This window comes from Mesoplodon mirus (assembly GCF_964341445.2).
Source record: "Mesoplodon mirus genome assembly, chromosome: 2".
NCBI classification, from domain to species: Eukaryota; Metazoa; Chordata; class Mammalia; order Artiodactyla; family Ziphiidae; genus Mesoplodon; species Mesoplodon mirus.
The window spans coordinates 222853645-222874252 of NC_138977.1; the positions used below are offsets into that span (position 1 = coordinate 222853645).

Below are 20608 nucleotides of genomic sequence, written 5' to 3' on the forward strand. Positions count from 1 at the left end.
CAGACAGCTGCCGACACAAAGAAGGTCTCACATCCCTTTGGAGTTGAAATGCACACACTGCAAACGATGTGCCTTTTGAGCTGGACTGGACCCTGCTCCCAGCTATCCACTCCCCACTAACGAAGGCCTGTCGGTGCACCGCTAACGACTGAGCAAGACCCAAACACTAAGAAGGAGTGGAGGGGGAGGAGAGGAGGGAAGGAAATTAGAAATCCCATCTCATTAATCTACAAAGAAATGAATCTGCAGACTTCGTGACACCGCCTGCAGGAAGAATGATTAAAAAGGCTTAAGCCACCACATGGCTCTGCCACAAAAGTCCCCGAAATAATGGAAAATACAATTGATAGAAACAAATCAAATGCTGCTGATGTGATTAAGTGGCAGCTGACTTTTCAAAACGTTGCTATTGACCCACTGCTGACAAATCCCGCAGTGTCTGAACCCAATTTAGTCACAGCAGCCATAAAACCTAAACAGGGGCTTCCCTGATGGCGCAGTGGTTGGGAGTCCGCCTGCCGATGCAGGGGACACGGGTTCGTGCCCCGGTCCAGGAAGATCCCACATGCTGCGGAGTGGATGGGCCTGTGAGCCATGGCCGCTGAGCCTGTGCGTCCAGAGCCTGTGCTCCACAACGGGAGAAGCCACGACAGTGAGAGGCCCACACACCGCAAAAAAACAAATAAAAATAAAAAACCTAAACAGATACTTCACATAAAGATTACTGTAGGTTTTTAGTACTAGAATTGAAAAAGCAAGCATGCTTTTTTTGGCTATAGGAAATTTTCTTGATAGGGATTTGCATTTATTTTTTTTACTTTGACCAGAGCAAAACCCTGATGGAGAGAAATAAAACACCTCTGCTTGGTGTGTAACTATGAAAGAAGTGGCAAGCTTTCTGCATATGTTTAAAAATGGCCATGGGGACAAATATGTCTACTCCTTTTTAATTTTTTTTCCCCAGAGTGTCACATACCTCTAAGGTATGTGAAGGTTGAATCTCTAGCAAAGGAAAATAATATTAAAGTTAATTAGTACGGTGAAATAGAGATTAAGGATATGCTCATAAAAGATGTTTCATGGTGAGCATGCTACTGGAAGAGGGGGGAGGGTAGGGGGTGGGAACTTATAACTGAGTGTTTCTGACAAGCAAAACACAGAACACACACATCCACCATCTATGTAATCCTCACAACAGTCCTAGAGGGATCATTGTCGTCGTCGTCATCATCATCATCATCATCACCATCCTCAAGCCCATTTTACTAATGGAAAATATGGGGGTGCAGAGAGGTAAAGTAACTTGCCCAGAGTCACACAGCATTTAAGTGATGAACTAGAATTTGATCCCAGGTCTATCTGACATGGGATATTTTTCAAATTCATCAGCGGTTTGACCCACCTTCACAAAGTCAAGAAAATAAGCAATGAACGTTATGTTTGGGGTCTTACCATCCCAACGCAGAGGGACCTAAGGGAATGTGACATCCTCAACCATCCTCATTCTGGAGCCCTAGGCCAGGAGCAGCCCTGACACAGGAAACAAAGGGCTTATCCTGAAACTTGGACCACGGGGTCATCTGGCTGCTGCAAAGGAGCTCCTAAAGTCTCTGCTGGAAGCCTCTGTGTCCTAAGCGGATGCTGGGAGTACCTCGTATTCCCCGCATCACAACAACGGGACTTTGGCCAGATGCCCTGATGTGGCTGGAAGACCTCCAGGAAACAGGAGATTTGGAAAAAGTCTCGAGCGTGGGATCAATGCCCCGCCTCCTCCAAGGGCTGACAGAATGTTTACCATCTCTGACCCTGTAACAGCCAACTAGCTCAGTGGCTCTGAGCAGACCACGGAGTCAAACAGCCCCCAGGTCTGCTCCTTGGGAGCTTGGACGGATCCCTCCCCATCTCCAAGCCCCAGTTATCTCATTTATAAAACAAGGAGTAAGCCACACCCCCTCAAAGACTATTGTGAGGATGAAAGAGGGGTCTACAGAGAGTTCTGGCACCTTGTATATGGTTAACTACAGTAGCTATCATGCTGGTAACAATGATAAAAGAAGGCTGGGCAGGAGATGGTCCTCCCTCCCGGTCCAGCAGTCAGTCCACTGTCATCGGGCCGCATGATGACAGCAGAACCATCATACTTACTTCCGGCCACAGTGTGCCAGGAAGCCCCATTGACAGTCCCATCCTCTTTCTGGAAGTCTTCCGTGTGGCACACCCTCCTCCTGGCATCCGTCATGAGGCGGTGAGTGGAGGCGTAGGCGTAGGCCAGCCAGCGGAACACGTGGTCGTCGGGTGTGGGAGTGTGCTCCTGCATCTGCCACGTGGACCTCGCCATGTCGTAAGGGTAGGCCACCACCAGCTCCCCGCCCTGTAGGTTGCCACCCAGCACAAAGGGGATCTTTTCCATCCAGGCTATGACGGCCCTGGTCTCCACTGCCACCTGTGAAGGTTCCAAATTTGAACACATTTGAGAAATAAAATAAGAAGGAAACTGCTGGGCTTCCCTGGTGGCGCAGTGGTTGAGAGTCCGCCTGCCGGTGCAGGGGACGCGGGTTCGTGCCCCGGTCCGGGAGGATCCCACGTGCCGCGGAGCGGCTGGGCCCGTGGGCCATGGCCGCTGGGCCTGCGCGTCCGGAGCCTGTGCTCCACAACGGGAGAGGCCACAACAGTGAGAGGCCCACGTACAGCAAAAAAAAAAAAAAAAAAAAAAGAAGGAAACTGCTTTCTCTCCCTAGCTTTCCAAACAGGGACATAGTTGAAAAAGCAATGATTTTATGGAATCACCTGAGCAAAATTTAGAGTTTCAAAATCTGTCCTGGGAAAACTGGCCACTGTGGAAATAATGGATAAAAAAAAGAGAAACCGGGCTTCCCCGGTGGCACAATGGTTGAGAGCCCGCCTGCTGATGCAGGGGACATGGCTTCGCGCCCCGGTCCAGGAAGATCCTACATGCCGCGGAGTGGCTGGGCCCGTGAGCCATGGCCGCTGAGCCTGCGCGTCCAGAACCTGTGCTCCGCAACGGGAGAGGCCACAACAGTGAGAGGCCCGCGTACCGCAAAAAAAAAAAAAAGAGAAACCCAGAGAAGTTTCGCTTCCTAGGAACATTCCAGTTAATGCACAAAGAGGGAATGACAGAATTAGAGTATCAACATTCTGCAACTCCCCTGAATTAATGGCTCAGTCAATGGATTAACACTCACCAATAGTTACAAAGAGAGAGAAACAAACGTAACGTGTCTCTTGATGACAGAACACACACCTAAAAAGACCATCAGCCCTGTACTTGACCGAGCCTCTAGTCCAGGGGTCGGCAGGCTTTTTCTATTAAGGACCAGATAGGAAATATTTTAAGCTTTGAGGGCCATGCAGTCCCTGTGGCAACTACTCAACTCTGCCATTGTAGCAGGGCAGCACCACGGCCAATACACAGATGAACGAACATGGCTGTGTTCCAGTAAAACACCATTTACAAAAACAGGCCTGAGTGGGACGTGGCCCACGGGCTGTAGTTTACCAACCCCTTCTTGTTCTACCTAGCCTAGTGGTCTGAATCTCACTGCCGATTTACAAGAAACATACAGGAATATGTTACATAACATCACAAGAATACAGTCAGTAGCACATAGACAGTGGAAAATGTTAGAAGACAATCTAGTTGTTTATAACCTAGTTGTTACAAGATAAACAACAGTAAAATTGCAAGAAAAAATGGAGAAACTGATACAGGAGAAACGTACAGTTTAAAGGAGACTTGAAAGGCTTATAAACCAATCAAAATGAATGGGCTCTAGTTGGATCCCAATGAAAACAAACTGAGAGAGAGAGAGAGAGAGAGAGAGAGAGAGAGAGAGGGAGAGAGGGAGAGAGGGAGAATGATTATCGGAGAAATGTGAACACTGATTGGATATTTTATAATATTATGAAATGATTTTTTTTGATATGATACTGGTAATAATTTATGGCTTTAAAAGAGAGTCTGATCTTTTAAAGATACTTCCTGAAATATTTACAAATGAAATGATATCATACCTGGGATTTGCTTCAATAATCTTGGGGAGGAGGAGGAAGTGGCTGAAGATGTAATGAAACATGAATTGATGTGTTGAAGCTGAGGTGGGTACATGGGGCAGGGGGTCCTTTACAGCTTCCTCTCTAATTTTGTATGCTTAACTTTTTGTATGATAAAAAGTTAAGAGAAAAAAAGAAAGGAAGGAAGGAAGGAAGAAAGAAAAGGAACTGACAGTGTTAGGAGCTAAAATTGGGAAGCCTGATATGATCAAATACTGATGGGTAATCAAATATTTATCATATTACTGACCCCTATGAAGATAATTCCAGTAGGAAAAAATGATATTGGAAAAGAAATAAACACTGGAAATGGTTTAACTATGCTGTATGGAAAACTGATTAAGGAATGAAAATGACTTGAAGGATTCATTAAGCTTTGTTTTTGTTCCTAAACACATCAGGGGCCCTGGATTGGATGAATCATAGAATTCAGCTCATGATACAGTATCATTATTGACCCACACTTGGACATCTTCTCTTATATTTTGATATAATAATCACCAGTGAACCGAAGAATCAGCTTTTATTGACAATTTCTGCATACACATGTGATTTCCTCTGTTCCATCTTCCTGCTTCTCACTCGGAGGTAACCACTATACCCTAAACGATATGATTCTGATTCTCTTTTGTTTAACTCCACATGTGTATGCCTAAAGATATACTGCTTGGTTTTACCTTCTTTAATATGAAAAAAGGCAGAGTAACCATACTGATTACTGTCTTCGGTAATTTTTTCGTCTTAGTTTATGTTTCTAAGACTAATCTGTGTTGCGTAAAGCTATAGAGTTCACTTCAGTATGAAGATCTCATCATTCAATGTATCTGTTCTCATGCTGACGGGCATATAGGAAATTTTCCATCTGTTGCTATATTGAATAGTGTTGCTTTTAACTTGTGCTGGCTTCTGGTATACCTGTGCTGAAATTTATCTTGCATAAATCACTGGAAGTGTAGCTGCAGTCATAGGCATATACATATTCCACTTTACAAGATAATCAAATTATTTTCCCATGTCACTGTGCTAATTTACACTCTCACCCACGACGAATAAGAGACCCACTGTCCCATATCCTCTCCAGAGCTCGGCTACTGTTGATTTTGCCAAATCAATGGGTGTAAAGTGTTCTCTTCTCTGCATTTCCTTAGTACTAGTAATGCTGAACATTTTTTCTTGTTTATTAACCATATGTTCCCTCCTCCATGAATTGCCTCTTTGTATCTTTACCGATTTTTCTACTGAGTTGTTTCTATTTTTTTTCATTGGTTATTATCTTTTTAAAAATTCTAATTCTTTTCCCATTATATAATTTCCAAATAACATCTCTCAGTTTTTAACCTTCTCTCATTATAGTTTTTAAAATCTTTTGACAAACGGGCTTTTTAATTTTGATGTAGCTAATTTATTAATCTTTTATTATGTTTTGTTCCAGGTGACAGTAAGTAACTAGACCCACAGGCATGAAATGCAGCCTTAGGAGGAATGTGTCCCACACATAAAATGACTGGAAAGAAGAAAGCAGCAGCAGAGATAAATACCACCTCCACTCTCCTGAGTGTGAGGCCTCATCTGTTGCTACGATCAGTGCCCTCCTGCAGTTTGTCTTGCTCCTGCAGTTTTGAGGATTGAGAAATAATACCCTTTTGCTCTTGATATTTGACACAGAACCCTAATATTGATGGTACTGCCATGAAGATTGATAGCCAAGGTGCACATTCCTTCTCCCCTGGATGGATGATGGTGAGGGTTGCACAACAATCTGAATGTACTTACTGCCACTGAACTGTACAGTTACATATGGGTAAAATAGGATGTTTTATATTATGTGACTTTTACCACAATAAAAATTTTTTTAATAATGATAGATGGATAGATAGATACATGTGCACAAATATCAAAGGGATATGTGTAAGGGAAAAAATATTTGTCAACTTACTCATCAAATATTTACTCTGTTTTTTAGTGTTGGGATATATATTGCTTGTGATTAATCTCCTCAATTAGTATCCAGTCTATCTAGTACCTGATTGAACTCAGGTGAACTAAAGACATTCTACCAAATATGTATCTTACTTTGATTGTTACAAAGATATTGAGTTCATTTTTTTTATGCTATAAGAATTTTTTAAAAATTAGATATCTATTAAATTCCATGGTAAGTACATTAGATGCAGTTAGGGATAGAAAAAATGTTTCAAAAATATATAATGTGCCCTCAGGCAGCCTACCATTTAGCAAGGGAGATAAAACTAATCATAAATATCTCTTTTACAAGTTTAAAAGTGCCAAAAACTCATAAAGAAGACATGGCTAAAATGGCATGGTGGTTCAGGAAAGGGAATAATCACCTCCATAAGAATCTTTATGTAGTCACATCCACTATGTTTCCACAAATTAATAAGGCATTATAGCATAGTTATAAGAACTGGAGGCGGGGTGGGATGAATTGGGAGATTGAGATTGACATACATACACTATTGATACTATGTATAAAATAGATGACTAATGAGAACATACTGTATAGCACAGGGAATGCTTTCAATGTTCTGTTTTGGATTTCAATGGAAATTCATAAAAGAGGGGATGTATGTATATGTATAGCTGATTCACTTTACTGTACAGCAGAAGCTAACACAACACTGTAAAGCAACTATACTCCAATAAAAATTAATTTTAAAATCTTTTATTTTATAATTAATACCATTTAAAATCATTTTCCTCACCATGAAAAATCATTGTAAATGACTGTTAAATTTTACCAGATACTTCTTTCTGCAGACAAATTATTTCTTTTGTTTTCTTTTGTTTTTTCCTATCATTTCATTGATTTTTGCTCTTTCTAATCACAGTCTTTCTACATTTTGGGGGTTTCTTCTGTTATTCTTTTGCTAGCTTCTTAAGTTAGTTGATGTTCAGCTTTTCTTATTTTGGAATATAATCATTCAAAGGTATAAATACCTGAAAGCACTATTTTTTTGCTATACTCCACAAATTTTGACATTTAGTGTTCTCATTATATTTGATTTATTTTTTAGTTGCCAGTATGAACTTTTTCTTTGACCCATTACTTAATTTTTTTTTAAATTTTCTAAATACATGGTGATGTTTTCATTAACCTTATTACTGTCTGCTAGTTTAATTGTATGGTGGTGAGAGACTCATGGTCTGCCTGACTCCTATTTTCTGAAATTTGTTGAGATTTCCTTTACAGACAAGAACACCATCAATTTTTGAAAATTCTCCAGGGATTACTCAGAAGAATATGTATTCTCTACTTGTTGGTTGTAGAACTCTTACAGATCCCTATGTCAAGGCTGTTAATTGTTATTCACATCTCTGTCTTTGCTGATTTCTTATCTATCTAACCTGTCCATAACTGGGAAAGGTATTGGTGATGGCAGGTTTGTGTAATTCTCCCTGTGTTTTTAAAGAACAAGCTCAAAAAACTAAATTCTGGACTTAAAGCAAAGACTGAAATCCAAGGCCTTTCTATAATTGTGCTAAAATAATTACTTATCTCTCAGAGACTCAAGGCTAAGAAAGCTGGCAACCATATTCCAATTTTGGTCCAAGGGTTCCCAAATTATGACATTACTTGAATCCCCAGCTTTGCCAGATGTCACTAGTATGTTAGCTTGGAAAAAAAACAGGGATTATGTAGGGTGGAATTAGGAAATGTGAGAAAGGATTCAGAAGACCCAGAGGCCCTGAATTCTTTACTTCTCCACCCCCATAAGGCGCCCTTGGGCATCCTAACTAAACTGCATGGTATTGCCACTGTCTGTCTCCATCATTTGACTGGTTGCTTCTTGAGGTCCTGGATAACACCATCCTGTGCATCACTAAATGAGGCAACCACGCTGGCCCTCCTCCAGTAAGTGGCACCCACATGTGCTGTGAGCTGGAGCTCTGGAGAGCTGCCCTCTACCCATCCATCTTTTTCCCCTTGACTCCTCAAGAAGAGAAGCCAATGATTATTATTAATTTTTTTTTTTGATCTTGCAATGTGCTTGCCTAAAATATAGCATTTCCCAGCCTTCCCTTTGGTGGGTTGATACCGAGTTTTGACTAAATTCTGGCAAGATTTAAACAAAAGTATTATGCAGGAATTCTAGGAATGCCTAGAAAGTTCATTGACTTATCTGAGAGGAAGACTTTTTTTTAACCTTTTCTCTCCTTCTCCTTCAAAGACATGATAGCTGGAGCACCAAGATGGAACTGCCATCTTGAATTATGACCTTGAAAATCAAAGTCCACATGCTAACATATGGAGGCAGAAAGATGACTTTTGGGTTCCTGATGATCATGGGCTTCTATTTGGCTGGCCCTGAACCATCTGCCTTCAGGGTTCTCTTATGTGAAAAAAAGAAAAAAAAAAACTTTTACCTTGTTAAGCCGCTGTTATTTTGGTTTTTTTCTGTTGGTGTACCCAAACCTAAAACTCATATAGTAATCAAGGCAGACCTTTTGAAGGACATATAAGACAAAAGACTAAGGGGAAAGAGCATTTACAGTGGGCAGAGGAGGCAATAAAAGGCATGGGAAATTCTGCGAAAATTATTTCTTCCACGAGATACTTTTTGCAAATCTAGACCTAAGAAATTGGGGGGAGACATTTCTCATCCAATTGCATTTTTCTTTCCGAAGAAGCACCACATGTAATAAATCCATGGGGACTTGTGAAAATAAAAGTAAGATATCTCAAGTAATCAGTGAGGTCTAAGGACAAATTTCACCGCAATTTCATTGCACTGCCAAAGATGAAGGTTATAATGACTGTACAAACACACACAATTCAGGCAAAGTTTTTTCAGGAAGCACTGCAAAGAAATCTAATTGATTTCTCTTCTAGGAAGAATCTCCTCAAATTTCAATTTAAAAGGTAGTTATTATCTAGCACACTTCCCTACTTTTGGAGAAAACATGAAAGGAAAAATGATTTTGTCTTGTTCTTAAATGTTATATCCTCTGCAGATACCGGTGGGTTTAACTTTGGCCTCCGCTGCTCTAGAGATTATGGGGTCTTTTTACTCACCGTGGCATTTTCAGACAGAAACCACTCAGGGATTGCAATATAGTGATTGGGAACTTTCCGTGGGACGTTCTGTCGGTCCTCTGCCCCCCAGAGCAGTGTGTTTAAGTCAGGAAAGTTGTTGTTGATGTCAATTCCGTCATGGGTCCAGCGTCCCAGGGACCAGCCTCCCAGCTCCGAGCCCTGGGAGAAAATTCAGAATATGAGGAACCCACAGACTTCTGGACCGTTCTGTCTCTCACATACATGAGGCACCTCCGTCTCCATCTCCAATTGGGGTGTGTCTCTAAGCCTCTATGCACCCTCTGACCCAAAGATGACATCCAAAGGAGAATATTTGGTTAATAATCTGTTCATATTTGGTGGGTGATGGATAATATAGCCAAGCAACTCCAAAGAGGGAATGCACAGAATCATTCCTGCCACATGGCAGTGCTCAGAAAAGTATGAGGTCTCCCCTGCCTCCTCCTCCTTCACCTCTTCTACACAGGTTGAATGAAACTCCAAGTAGTAATGAGTCTAAGACTCTGTCAGTGCAAAAATCAAACGCCACCATATTAATGCTTTCTCCCTGCAATTCTGGCTCACTATTTTGCACTGCAAATCCCTAACCAACCATTTGCACTAATAAATACAACCAAAACTCTGCACTGTAAAACTTGCATTTGATAGGTACCATTGTTTTAAGTATAGTTTTCCATTTTATTCCCAGATACTGTGATATATAATTATGAATACACAATACAACATTATACTAACTGTAATCTATACATAACTCTCTATATAACTATAACCTATATAAATTCTATATCATAATTGGAACATGATAGATAAACAATATATCAGAATAATAAAAATACCTGTCCTCAGAGAACTGATGAGAGGACTGTAGGTAATAATCAAGGTTAGAACGTGCCTTAAGTGCTCAATCAATGCTAGGTGTTATTATTATTCTATCCTATTGTTCCCACTCTATATATAACAATATTATTATTCCTGTTCATTTTCTTCAGTCTGTTAGTGTCTCCCCATAATTCTCAATTACTGCTGTGCATCTTTCATAAGCCTTGCGGGTTTCCTTGTCTCAGCAGAAAGACACTTAAGAAGAAAGCTGGTAATGTGGAATTCAGATCAACTCATGGCTCAGTACATTGTGCGGGGGGGAGAGGGGGTGGCTAGCTGTTGTGCTGGGCGAGAGGAACAGTCCATTACCCCCTCGTAGGCCTTCTCGTAGCCGTCGGGGTTGAGGGAGGGGATGATGTGGATCCGGGTCTCCTCCACCAGGCGGACGATGCGTGAGTTCCGGGCCAAGTACTCCTGGCACAGAAACTGCATCAGCAGAAGCATCAGCTCCCGGCCCAGCACCTCGTTGCCATGGGCCCCAGCGATGTAGTGGAACTCGGGCTCACCTTTACTCAAAGATGGGAAAAAATAGAGGATCATATCGGATGCTTCCAGCAAAACAGTCCTCATCACATTGTATTAGGAAAGAAATCTCTGAATAATAGAAACTTACAATTTTAGCCCTCTCTGTTCTTTCAAATCAACCACAGTTATACCAGTATGATTTTTATTGATTCCCAGAAAGTCAGATATATAAGAAAATGAGTAGAAAAATCGCAAATGATACCAGCCACGGGGTAGGAATGTTTAGCCTTATTTGGCAAGAACAAATACAATAACACAGTGTTTAGAGTTTAAAAGTTACAAGTTAACCACAAGCCAGAGCAATTATTTTTCTCTTTGGGGAGGCAATTATTTTTCTTAAAAGAACTTTGTATTCAATTTTATAAAGATACAGAGATGAATAAATGCAAGCAGAAAATAGCGTCAGGGCAAGTCAGCAGGGACACCGTTTTGTAAAGGGGGCCTGTCTTTGAGCTTGTTCTCTTCAAAGCTCAGCTTTTCCAACGTCGGATCTGTCAGTGCGGGCGCCAGCTGACAGCACTTCTGCCTCTTTTGTTGGCCAAGCTACTGCTTTTTCGGAAATGTGATTTCACCCACAGATAAAGCCCTTACCCTTTGAAAGGCACTCCTGAGAGAAACTCCTGGAATACCGATGAACATTCAAGTCGAGAGAATCAGACAAATCTTTGCATTTAACTTGCAGTGGATTTCTAAAGGGCTCACAATTTTACCAAAAAGAGAAATCTCTGACCCCACTCCCACTCCTCAGCCCACTGACTTGTAGGAGAACATAGTTTGGGGAGTGATTGAATGAGAAATGGCTGAAAACAGGAAATGCTTGAAAATAGGATGGAAATTTAAAAGAAAATTAAGGGAACTACCTCTAACTAGAGCCCTTAATGACCAGGGAGTCCGGAATTTTCTCCGGGAAAAAAACCCTGTCCTAACCATCTCCAGCCATTTTTCTCTTTGGTTAGCGCGACCGGTCTCAGAGATGGGGAACAGAATTAAGTACGGTCCATTTGGAGAAAAGGAGGGTATTTCTTAAGTAATTTGACAGCCCACACCATAAAATGAGGGGTTCCCAGAACCAAGATCTGCAGAATCTATGTGAGAGTGAGCGCATGGATGGCTCCCGCCCTGTTTCGTGAATGTTCTCACAGGGTGACCATCGTCTCGCTCTTTAAGAAAGCAGCAGACTCGAAGGGCCAGGGGCACTACAGAGGGGCAGCCTCACCGACTTCGTGCTCCCCAGGGTGGTCGGAGATCTCCACAGCGTACAGCTTCAGGCCCTGGTGGCTCTTGCCAATGTTGTAAATCCTGGTGATGTTGGAGCACATTTCATTCACGACCTTCATCAACTGAGAAACAAGATGGGTTTACGGCCCTACACAAGGATGGCCACGCTGCACGGAGGGCAGACCTCTCAAGAAGACAGCCCTCTCCCACGGCCCCCTGCACACGCCCACCCTCCTGCACACCAGTCCTATCTCCCTGCCTGGAATGTTCTCCTTGTGGCCCCTCTGCCCTGTCTTCCAGCACCTCGTGCTTGTGTTTCTCACCTCCCTGGACTGTAGTGTCACCTCCCTGGGTGACGAGGTATTACCTTTTCCCTTTGGCTTCCTGTTTTCTTATTGTGCCCTCATTAGACAGACTGAGCCTTTTCTCTCTATACCCTTGCCTAAATAAATATTTATTACTGAATATCATTTTTTTCTTACACTGTAATGAGCAATCTATGATGTCACGCTCAAGGAACACACATGGCTTCGCCCTCCTGGAACTCAAAGTGAGGTAACAGATGGAGTGCCATCGCCACTTCATTGGTGCCAAGTAAGGGATGCATGGAGGCCTGGGTGACGGGAGCCGTGCAGTGAAAGGGTGAGGGACGCAGGCTTCCACGAGAAAGTGAAATATATACAGGTGGTTTCCTGAATTTTGCTTGGACAGTCGAGCTTGTCAGACAGCTGCCAAAGGAAGGGAAGAGGGTCTGCTCATCACAGGAGCCCTGGGGCAAAGGACAGAGACACCCCCGCCAGAGGCTGCCGTGCCTCCCATCTCTGAACGGGTACCTGTGAGTGAGCTGGTAAGTGGCCTTGACTTTCTGGGGGAAACTGTTTAGCCATCCCCAAGTGAAAGAAGCTCTGATTCAAAGGATGTCTCTGCCAGGCACCAGACTAGCCACGCTTCCCCATGGTAGAGTCAGGTGCATTCATGAGATAACGTCTGACAGGATGTTAGAGACCAGGAGGGAAGCTTGGGTGCTGTGGAAGCAGCGAGGGAGGACATCCCAGCCGGGGCGGTGGGGGGGGGCGCCCACCAGGGAGGGCTTCATCCTTTTACAAGATGAGCAGGAGCTGGGCTGGTGGGGATGGAGGAAGGGGTGGCATGGGCCTGGGCGTGCTCTAAGCATCTTTCAAAACATTCCTCGTCAACCAAGTGATCCATAAAATGTCCTTGTGACGTGTAAATAAACAACTCTGTCTCAAACGTTATGGTAGGTTAAAACCTATGGAACTGGTGGGGCTTCCCTGGTGGCGCAGTGGTTGAGAGTCCGCCTGCCGATGCAGGGGACACGGGTTCGTGCTCCGGTCCGGGAAGACCCTGCATGCCGCGGAGAGGCTGGGCCCGTGAGCCATGGCCACTGAGCCTGCACGTCCGGAGGCTGTGCTCCGTGACGGGAGAGGCCACAACAGTGAGAGGCCCACGTACCGCAAAAAAAAAAAAAAAAAAAAAAAAAAATCTATGGAACGGGTAAATCGGTATCGTAGAATTTCTGATGGAGTGGAGTGACATTGCACTTGGTTTGCCTTTCGTAACAGAGCATTCTGCACTGCTGGGTGGAGGGCGATCCCCGGGCCTCCGTGCGCATCTCTAAAGGAATGGAGCTTCTGCTGCTGGTGCTTTGCTTTTACGACACACCTATGAGGTGTTACAGCCACAGCCCTGATCAGGCATTCAGGGTCTATTCTCTTACCACTCCTGGGAGGGGGGAACATGCTTTGCTTTATGATAACTCACTTTGTGTTACAATATCTAGGTGAGAGAAAGAGGAAGCCAGCTATAAAGGACTCTTGTTCAAAGAGGGAAGAGGGAGAAACCCACCATCACTGGAGAAACCACATGCCAGCAAGGTTAATGGAGCTTCACACCTCTCACCATGAGGGATACACACCGAGGGGCTGAAGCGGAGCCACACAGGAGCAGGCCAAGCTTTAACAAGTGACATGGTGATAATGTCACTAGCAACGTTCACCACCGCGGTCACAGTAAGTTCTATTTCTCTACTGAATCTCATCGCGACGACCACCAGTGAAGTAGATAAGCAAGGAGGCCTGTCCCCATTCTACAGCTATGGAGACTGAGGCTCAGAAAGACATTGAGGGATTTGTCCAGGGTCACCCAGCTGGAACCAGGTGGAGCCAGGGCTTTGGACTCTTGAGTTCTTATCTGTCCATGAAGGTGCAGCAGAGCAACTGAAGCAAGCAAGGCCGCCTCTTCTGTCTGCTGTACACGGGATTGTTCCGGTAGACGGCCACAGCACAAGCACCATCTGATTTGGGCCTCTCATACCCGTCCCTGTTGACCACACACGCTCCACTACCAGCGTGGACCTCAGCAAATCCTGATCAGCAGGTGACCCACTGTCCTGCGTGCAGATCAAGGACCAGTTCTGCAGACACAGAGCCACTCGGCTCATCCTGAACTAGGTGACCAACACAAGCATTCAGTACAGAGTCTGGCTGTCATTTAATGCCTACCCTCCTTCCCCTTTTGATGAGCTGCCAGAGGAATGTGCCCCCTGTGCTGGAGATCATGACCTTGATATTGGAAAAAGACAAACAGCATCTTCCCTTGGATGCACACTTAGCCAGGGGTACAGCCTCTCAGGGTGGGGTGATTCTTAGCCGTAACTCATTGGAGTCACCTCTTTATCCTCTACCCACCACTGCAGTATTTTTATACCAGTCACATTTTCCTTCTTGGTGTGGTGGTATCACAAGTATCTTTTCCACGCACAGGAATGAGAACACGGGCATTTGAAGACTCCCTTTAGGAAGGTTCTTGACAATTCCCTCCACACCGTGGCCCTCTGCAATGCTGGGAAGGATTTCTCCAGGGGCCATGGGCACCCTCAAAAACCTGGCTGGTGAACCACCTTGCTTATTCCCAGAAACAGTCAGAGGGTATTTTGGAGTTTGAGTCTTAATGGTAAATGTTTGAGTCTTGATGTCTAAAGTAAGAGAAAGGGACAGAATTTTCTTCACTGCCTTGTTGAGGAAGCATTCATCCTCTCCAAGGATGCCATCACCCAAAGGAGGTGAAAACTAGTTTTCCAGGGGCTAAAAATCTTAAATATTACATGCATTGTGGCCCTCCAAAGTGCAACCCTACCCAACAAAATTTTATTCCTTCGTTTTTAATGTAATGGGTAATTAAGAAAAGTGTCTAGAAAGGGCCAGTCAGGAGACATGGTTGAGAAACACTGCCCTCAAGAGTAGTGGGTTTTGTAAGATGCTCAGCATCCTCAAGACTCTATCTCCTCATCTCGGAGGTGGGAATAAATCACATCCTGGGACCTACTGAACTCCTGGCTCTGTTGCTTTCCTCCCTCCTGAAGGAGACAGAAGAAAGAGCCCCCTTTCCTAGTAATTCAGTTTCGAGCAATACATCAGAGGATCAGAGCGGTACATCAGAGGTAAATTACGTGCACGATGACACTTGCTGGAGCAGGTTTCATCCTCTCACAAAGTCACTGCAAGTGGGGAGCTATCCAAAGGCTCCAGGACAGAAAGGTAGCTGAGAAAACGGATGCATCCACTCACTGGAACATTCCACAGCATCCAACGACAATTATGAAGACAGCAATGACACATGGCTAATGATCCAATATTAAGTGAGAAAATCTGGGCAAAGTTGTAACCATCCTCTGATCAAAATCGTATGAATTCTGTGAACATAGAAATGCAAACCCTGGGGCTTCCCTGGTGGCGCAGTGGTTGAGAATCCGCCTGCTGATGCAGGGGACACGGATTCGAGCCCTGGTCCGGGAAGATCCCACATGCCGCGGAGCAACTAGGCCCGTGAGCCACAACTACTGAGCCTGCGCGTCTGGAGCCTGTGCTCCGCAACAAGAGAGGCCGTGATAGTGAGAGGCCCGCGCACCGCGATGAAGAGTGGCCCCCACTTGCCACAACTAGAGAAAGCCCTCGCACAGAAATGAAGACCCAACACAGCCAAAAATACAAATAAATAAATTAAAAGAAGGCTCAACATTTAAAAAAAAAAAGAGAAAGAAAGAAAGAAATGCAAACCCTGGATAGAAATGGGGGAAAATGAAAACCACTGATTCTTCAGGGTACTGGGCTCATGGAGGATTAGCCTTGAGACTTTTACTTTGCATTTGATATGGTTACAATATTGTTTATCCAATGAATTAAAATGTTAAAAAAAAAAAAGAAAGAAAGGAGAAAAAGTCCTCTTCCATCATCTTTACTCATTTGTCTGAGAAACAGGCACTGCATCTGATCAAGTGAAAAGGAATTCCAGAGGGAGGGGGAAGGAAGAGAGCCAGGGCAGGAGGCGCCCGTGGTGGGCGGAGCTGGGCCTGTCTGGATCCGCAAGCCTGCTGTCCTGCCCGGGCTTCCTGCCACCGTTGTCCACCCCCAGGGTCAGGAGCTCAGCGACCCCACTGCCTGCTGCCCACGACCATCCTCAGCTGCCCCGGAAATCAAAACCACTAGCCGGCTGCCTTGCAACCCACGTCTCTCCTGGACTCCCTTCTACCGCCTCAGGCCACACGCTCCTACCAGCCAGAATTTCCTGAGCATTTGGCACCTGACAACAGCAGGTGCCCAACTAAAGTCCCATCTTTTTAACCTCTCCCCAAAACCACTTCTTTTTCTCCCGCTGTGGATGGTATCGCAGGCCCTGGGAAGCACACCGGAACCCTCTCTCTCTCCAACTTATTGGGGAATCCTAGGACTGGTCAGTCCCCCTCAGAAACCCCTCCCCCTATCCTTCTTCAGACCCGGCAGGTCCCTCTCCTGGGACAGGGACAGAGCTCACCAGTCTACTGTCCATACAACTGCCAGAAGGATCTCCCCGAACACAGCCCTGCTCCTGGAAAAGGCCTCCCGATTCTCAGACTCAAGACTGAGGCCTCGGGCTTCCCTGGTGGCGCAGTGGTTGAGAGTCCACCTGCCGATGCAGGGGACACGGGTTCGTGCCCCGGTCCGGGAGGATCCCACATGCCTCAGAGCGGCTGGGCCCATGAGCCATGGCCACTGAGCCTGTGCGTCCGGAGCCTGTGCTCCGCAACGGGAGAGGCCACAACAGTGAGAGGCCCGCGTACCGCAAAAACAAAACAAAACAAACAAACAAACAAAGTACAGTTATCCAGTACACTTTATGGATTTAAGATAAAATGACAGAGTCTCTGCCCTCGTGGTCCCAAATGACGGAGAAAGGTAACGTACAGTAGACACAGAGATGACTGAGCAATTATGAATGGTGACTCATACTGGGAAGGCCCTCAGTGCTCAGAACAATTAACTCAATCTGCATCATAATATCAGCATTTGCGCAAGAACGGTGGTTGATAAGTCAGTGCTCCAGAAATAATTCTCACACACGCTGGTCGCTCACATTCTCATGATTTCCCCTCCAGGCAACAGCTCTTCTGTTTTCTCTTCCTGTTCCTGCCTCTGCTCCTCATTTCTGTGTTGTTTGTAAATGTCTTTCGCAATATACTAGGATTAACTAACATTTTTTTTTCCCCCTGAAGTAGAAAGATTTCTACAACAATCTAGCAGACTCCATACAGGGAATTGCTAAAAAGTGCTGGCTTCTTTCCCATCCCCAGGAGCCAGGAGTCCAAATGGCAAATCACTTCTGGCTTGAACACTCTTCAGGATTGATAGATGCCCCCAACGCCCAACCTCGGACAGTTTCCAGTTGAGTGCTGCAGGGCCCTGAGAGATCGGAGTGGTCCCCCAGTGTCCCCTGCAGGGGCTGCATTGCTTTCTCGGGCTCCTCTTAGCTCTAACATCTACCAAGTGATGGGGACCAGAGTCCCCCAGGGTAATGAAGCACATCCATTAGCTCTCCTCATATGAGAAGGACCTCCGTTCTCCATGCGGGACAACTAGTTAAAGATGCCACACTCTCTGCGCAGTGAGCTCATTTTAAATGCATTTAGATAGATTGCTTTTGACACTAACTGCACCAACCAAGTTGCTATTTGCCTAATTTCTGGGCAAAAAGATGTCCCGAGACGCCCGCTGAGCAAAGCTGTGTTAAGACACGAGTGCTTCATAAAACGGAACGGTGAGCAGTCACATAAACACCCGAAAATGGAGTGCAGCAGGGATGACTCACAGACCTCAAGTCCAAACACATTATCCTGACTTCTGCAGAGCAAGACCACAAGACAATTTCTTTAGCACATCCCACCTCCAAGTCTGTGCCGACAGGTGCCTGGAAGCAGCTGTGTGTGTCTCAAATTAAATGACATGGAGACTAACTGGCTTTGTTGACTCCCTGGGATGAAGCAGAGAGCCCTCGTGGCAAAGCCTCATTGCTCCGACCTCAGGAAAGTCTCCTGCCCTTGTACCGCGTGGCTGGTACCGCTCCCTCAGCAACTATGAGCCCTCGCTTTGAGCCATGTTACTTTGGCCTTTGGTGAATGCTTGTTCATTAAACATATTTGTGAGTACATTTCTCTGTTCCTCCTCCTCCAACAGATTCTTACATGTCTAAGAGTTTCTCATTTGCCAACACTTCCCCGCGCTTTCTAGCACCAGGCTTGGGGGGGGGACGCTGCACAGGATTACACAGGCAAAGCACTCAGCATAGGGCTGCTTTTTTAGCCTGTCCTAAAAAATTCTTGGTCTCTTCTCCCTTCTGCACCCACTAGACAGATGCTTCAATAGCTTAGGATTACTTGGTTTCTGTCATTAAATCTGGGGACCATCTCATCTGGGACGTCTTCTCCTCCTAACAGTCTAAAAGCACTGAGAGCCATAAGGTATCAGCCAGCTGTTCTGAAACCTGCCTGTATATTAGAATCACAAGGAGAGCTTTAAATAATTTAGATTCCCCAGTCCCTTTTCCTCAGGATTCTGCTTTAATTGGCCAGAGGCAGGTTTCAAGTATAGGTATTTTTCCAAATTTCCCCCAGTGATTCTAATACCGAGAATCAGAGAATCAGAATAACAAGGGGAGTGTTACCTAGCCCCTCGGTGACTCAGTTTCACCATCAGTAAGACAAGGCCAACAACAGTCCTGCACTTCTAGGGTGGTTAGAGAGACTGACCATGTTAACATAGGTAAATTCCTAATGCAGGGAAATTGACATAGTTCATATGTGAGAGCTTCCTGCTATTACTATTACCCGTGTTATTCTGGATTCTTTTTCTTCTTCGACTCTGCACATGACTATTGTCCTTAAATCAGTGATACCACTCAAACACACAGCGATGTATTTTTTAAAATTGAAGTATAGTTGATTTACAATATTGTGTTAGTTTCAGGAGTACAGCAAAGTGATTCAGTTTTATATACATATATATATATATATATATATATATATATATAGGACATTATTTTCCATTATAGGCTACTACAAAATATTGACTATAATTCCCTGTGCCATCCAGTAAATCCTTGTTGCTTATCTATTTTATTTATAGCAGTTTGTATCTGTTAATCCCGTACTCCTGATTTATCCCTCCCCCTCTCCCTTCCCACTTTGGTAACCATAAGTTTGTTTTCTATGTCTGTGAGTCTGTTTCCATTTTGCATATAGATTCATTTGTATTATTTTTTAGATTCCACACATAAGTGATGTCATATGATATTTGTCTTTCTCTGACTTACTTCAGTAAGTATAATATTCTCTTGATCCACCCATGTGGCTGCAAATGGCATTATTTCATTCTTTTTTATGGCTAATATTCCTTTGTATATACATATACCACATCTTCTTAAGCCAATCGTCTGTTGATGGGCACTTAGGTTGTTTCCATGTCTTGGCTATTGAACATCTGGGTGCATGAATCTTTTCAAACTAGAGTCTTCATTTTTTTCTGGATATATACCCAGGAATGGGATCACTGGATCATATGGTAGCTCTATTTTTAGTTTTTTAAGGAACCTCCATACTGTTTTCCATAGTGGCTGTCATCAATTTACATGTCCACCAACAGTGTAGGTGGAAGAAGTATAGTATTAAATCAGAAAGCTTGGCTTCGAATTCTGCTTCAATCACTTGCTGGCGAGGGAGGTTTCCTCTGGTCACCTGAACCCCAAGGCATTCTCAGCCTCGAAACGACAAGCATTTCCTGTGGCTTCAACAAACCATAAAAGCACAAAAACAAACACCGATGTGCTTCCGGGCACAGGAGAGATTTCTCTTTGACAAACCTGGATCTTACCTGACGCATTTCCTTATAGTTGTGGTGCTTAAAATCCAGGTCATCGGTGGTGGTCATTTCATTCCGTCGGTGATAATAGTTATTTGGATCTAGGGACAGAAATATGGTTTTGAGTTCATTCACATTATTCTGTTACTTGCGGTGGCTGTGTTAGGTGCCTGATTTGTGTGGGAACACAGCTCAACCTCCAGCTTCTAACTTTCGCACAGAGGAGAGAGAACCAACTTTCGAGAAGCATCTTAACAGTCAGAACTACCCAGTGGGGAGAGCATGGGCCTGGAGCCAGAATGCCTGGGTTCCAGTCTCTTCTACTTGTGTGCTGCGTGACCTTGGATAAGTCACTAGAGCAGTTTTTCCTTAGTGTCTTCACCCCTAAACAGGGGGACACTGGTACCTCCCTCACTGGTTTATTGTTAGTACCTGGCAAACAGTCACACTAAATGAAGGAAGGAATAAGTGAACGAATGAATGAATGAATATCACAATTGCATGGAAATTTTCAGAAGTGGGGTGGACGCTAACAGTTGCTTGCCCAGCATGCAGTCCACTTTCATCCTTCCTAACAGAAGCCCTGTGTTGTCTGGGAATCCCCACTTCTCCACTTCTAGGAAACTGACCTCATGCCTTAAGCTCCAGGAGTCCTACATGACTGGTCTAAGCC

The 20608-nt window shown here is 44.4% G+C and overlaps 1 protein-coding gene across 6 annotated transcripts in view; it reads right to left on the reverse strand.

Moving 5' to 3' along the window:
• Positions 1–20608, reverse strand: part of CPXM2 (carboxypeptidase X, M14 family member 2) — a 128865-nt gene that overhangs the window by 10914 nt on the left and 97343 nt on the right. For all 6 annotated transcript variants that reach the window (XM_082636031.1, XM_082636034.1, XM_082636036.1 and 3 more), the window contains exons 7-11: positions 19948–20036; positions 11748–11871; positions 10316–10512; positions 9107–9286; positions 2146–2443 (exon numbers count right to left, since the gene is read on the reverse strand). In XM_082636031.1, the coding sequence (XP_082492157.1) occupies positions 2146–2443; positions 9107–9286; positions 10316–10512; positions 11748–11871; positions 19948–20036 (888 nt within the window). The remainder of the gene's footprint in view (positions 1–2145; positions 2444–9106; positions 9287–10315; positions 10513–11747; positions 11872–19947; positions 20037–20608) is intronic.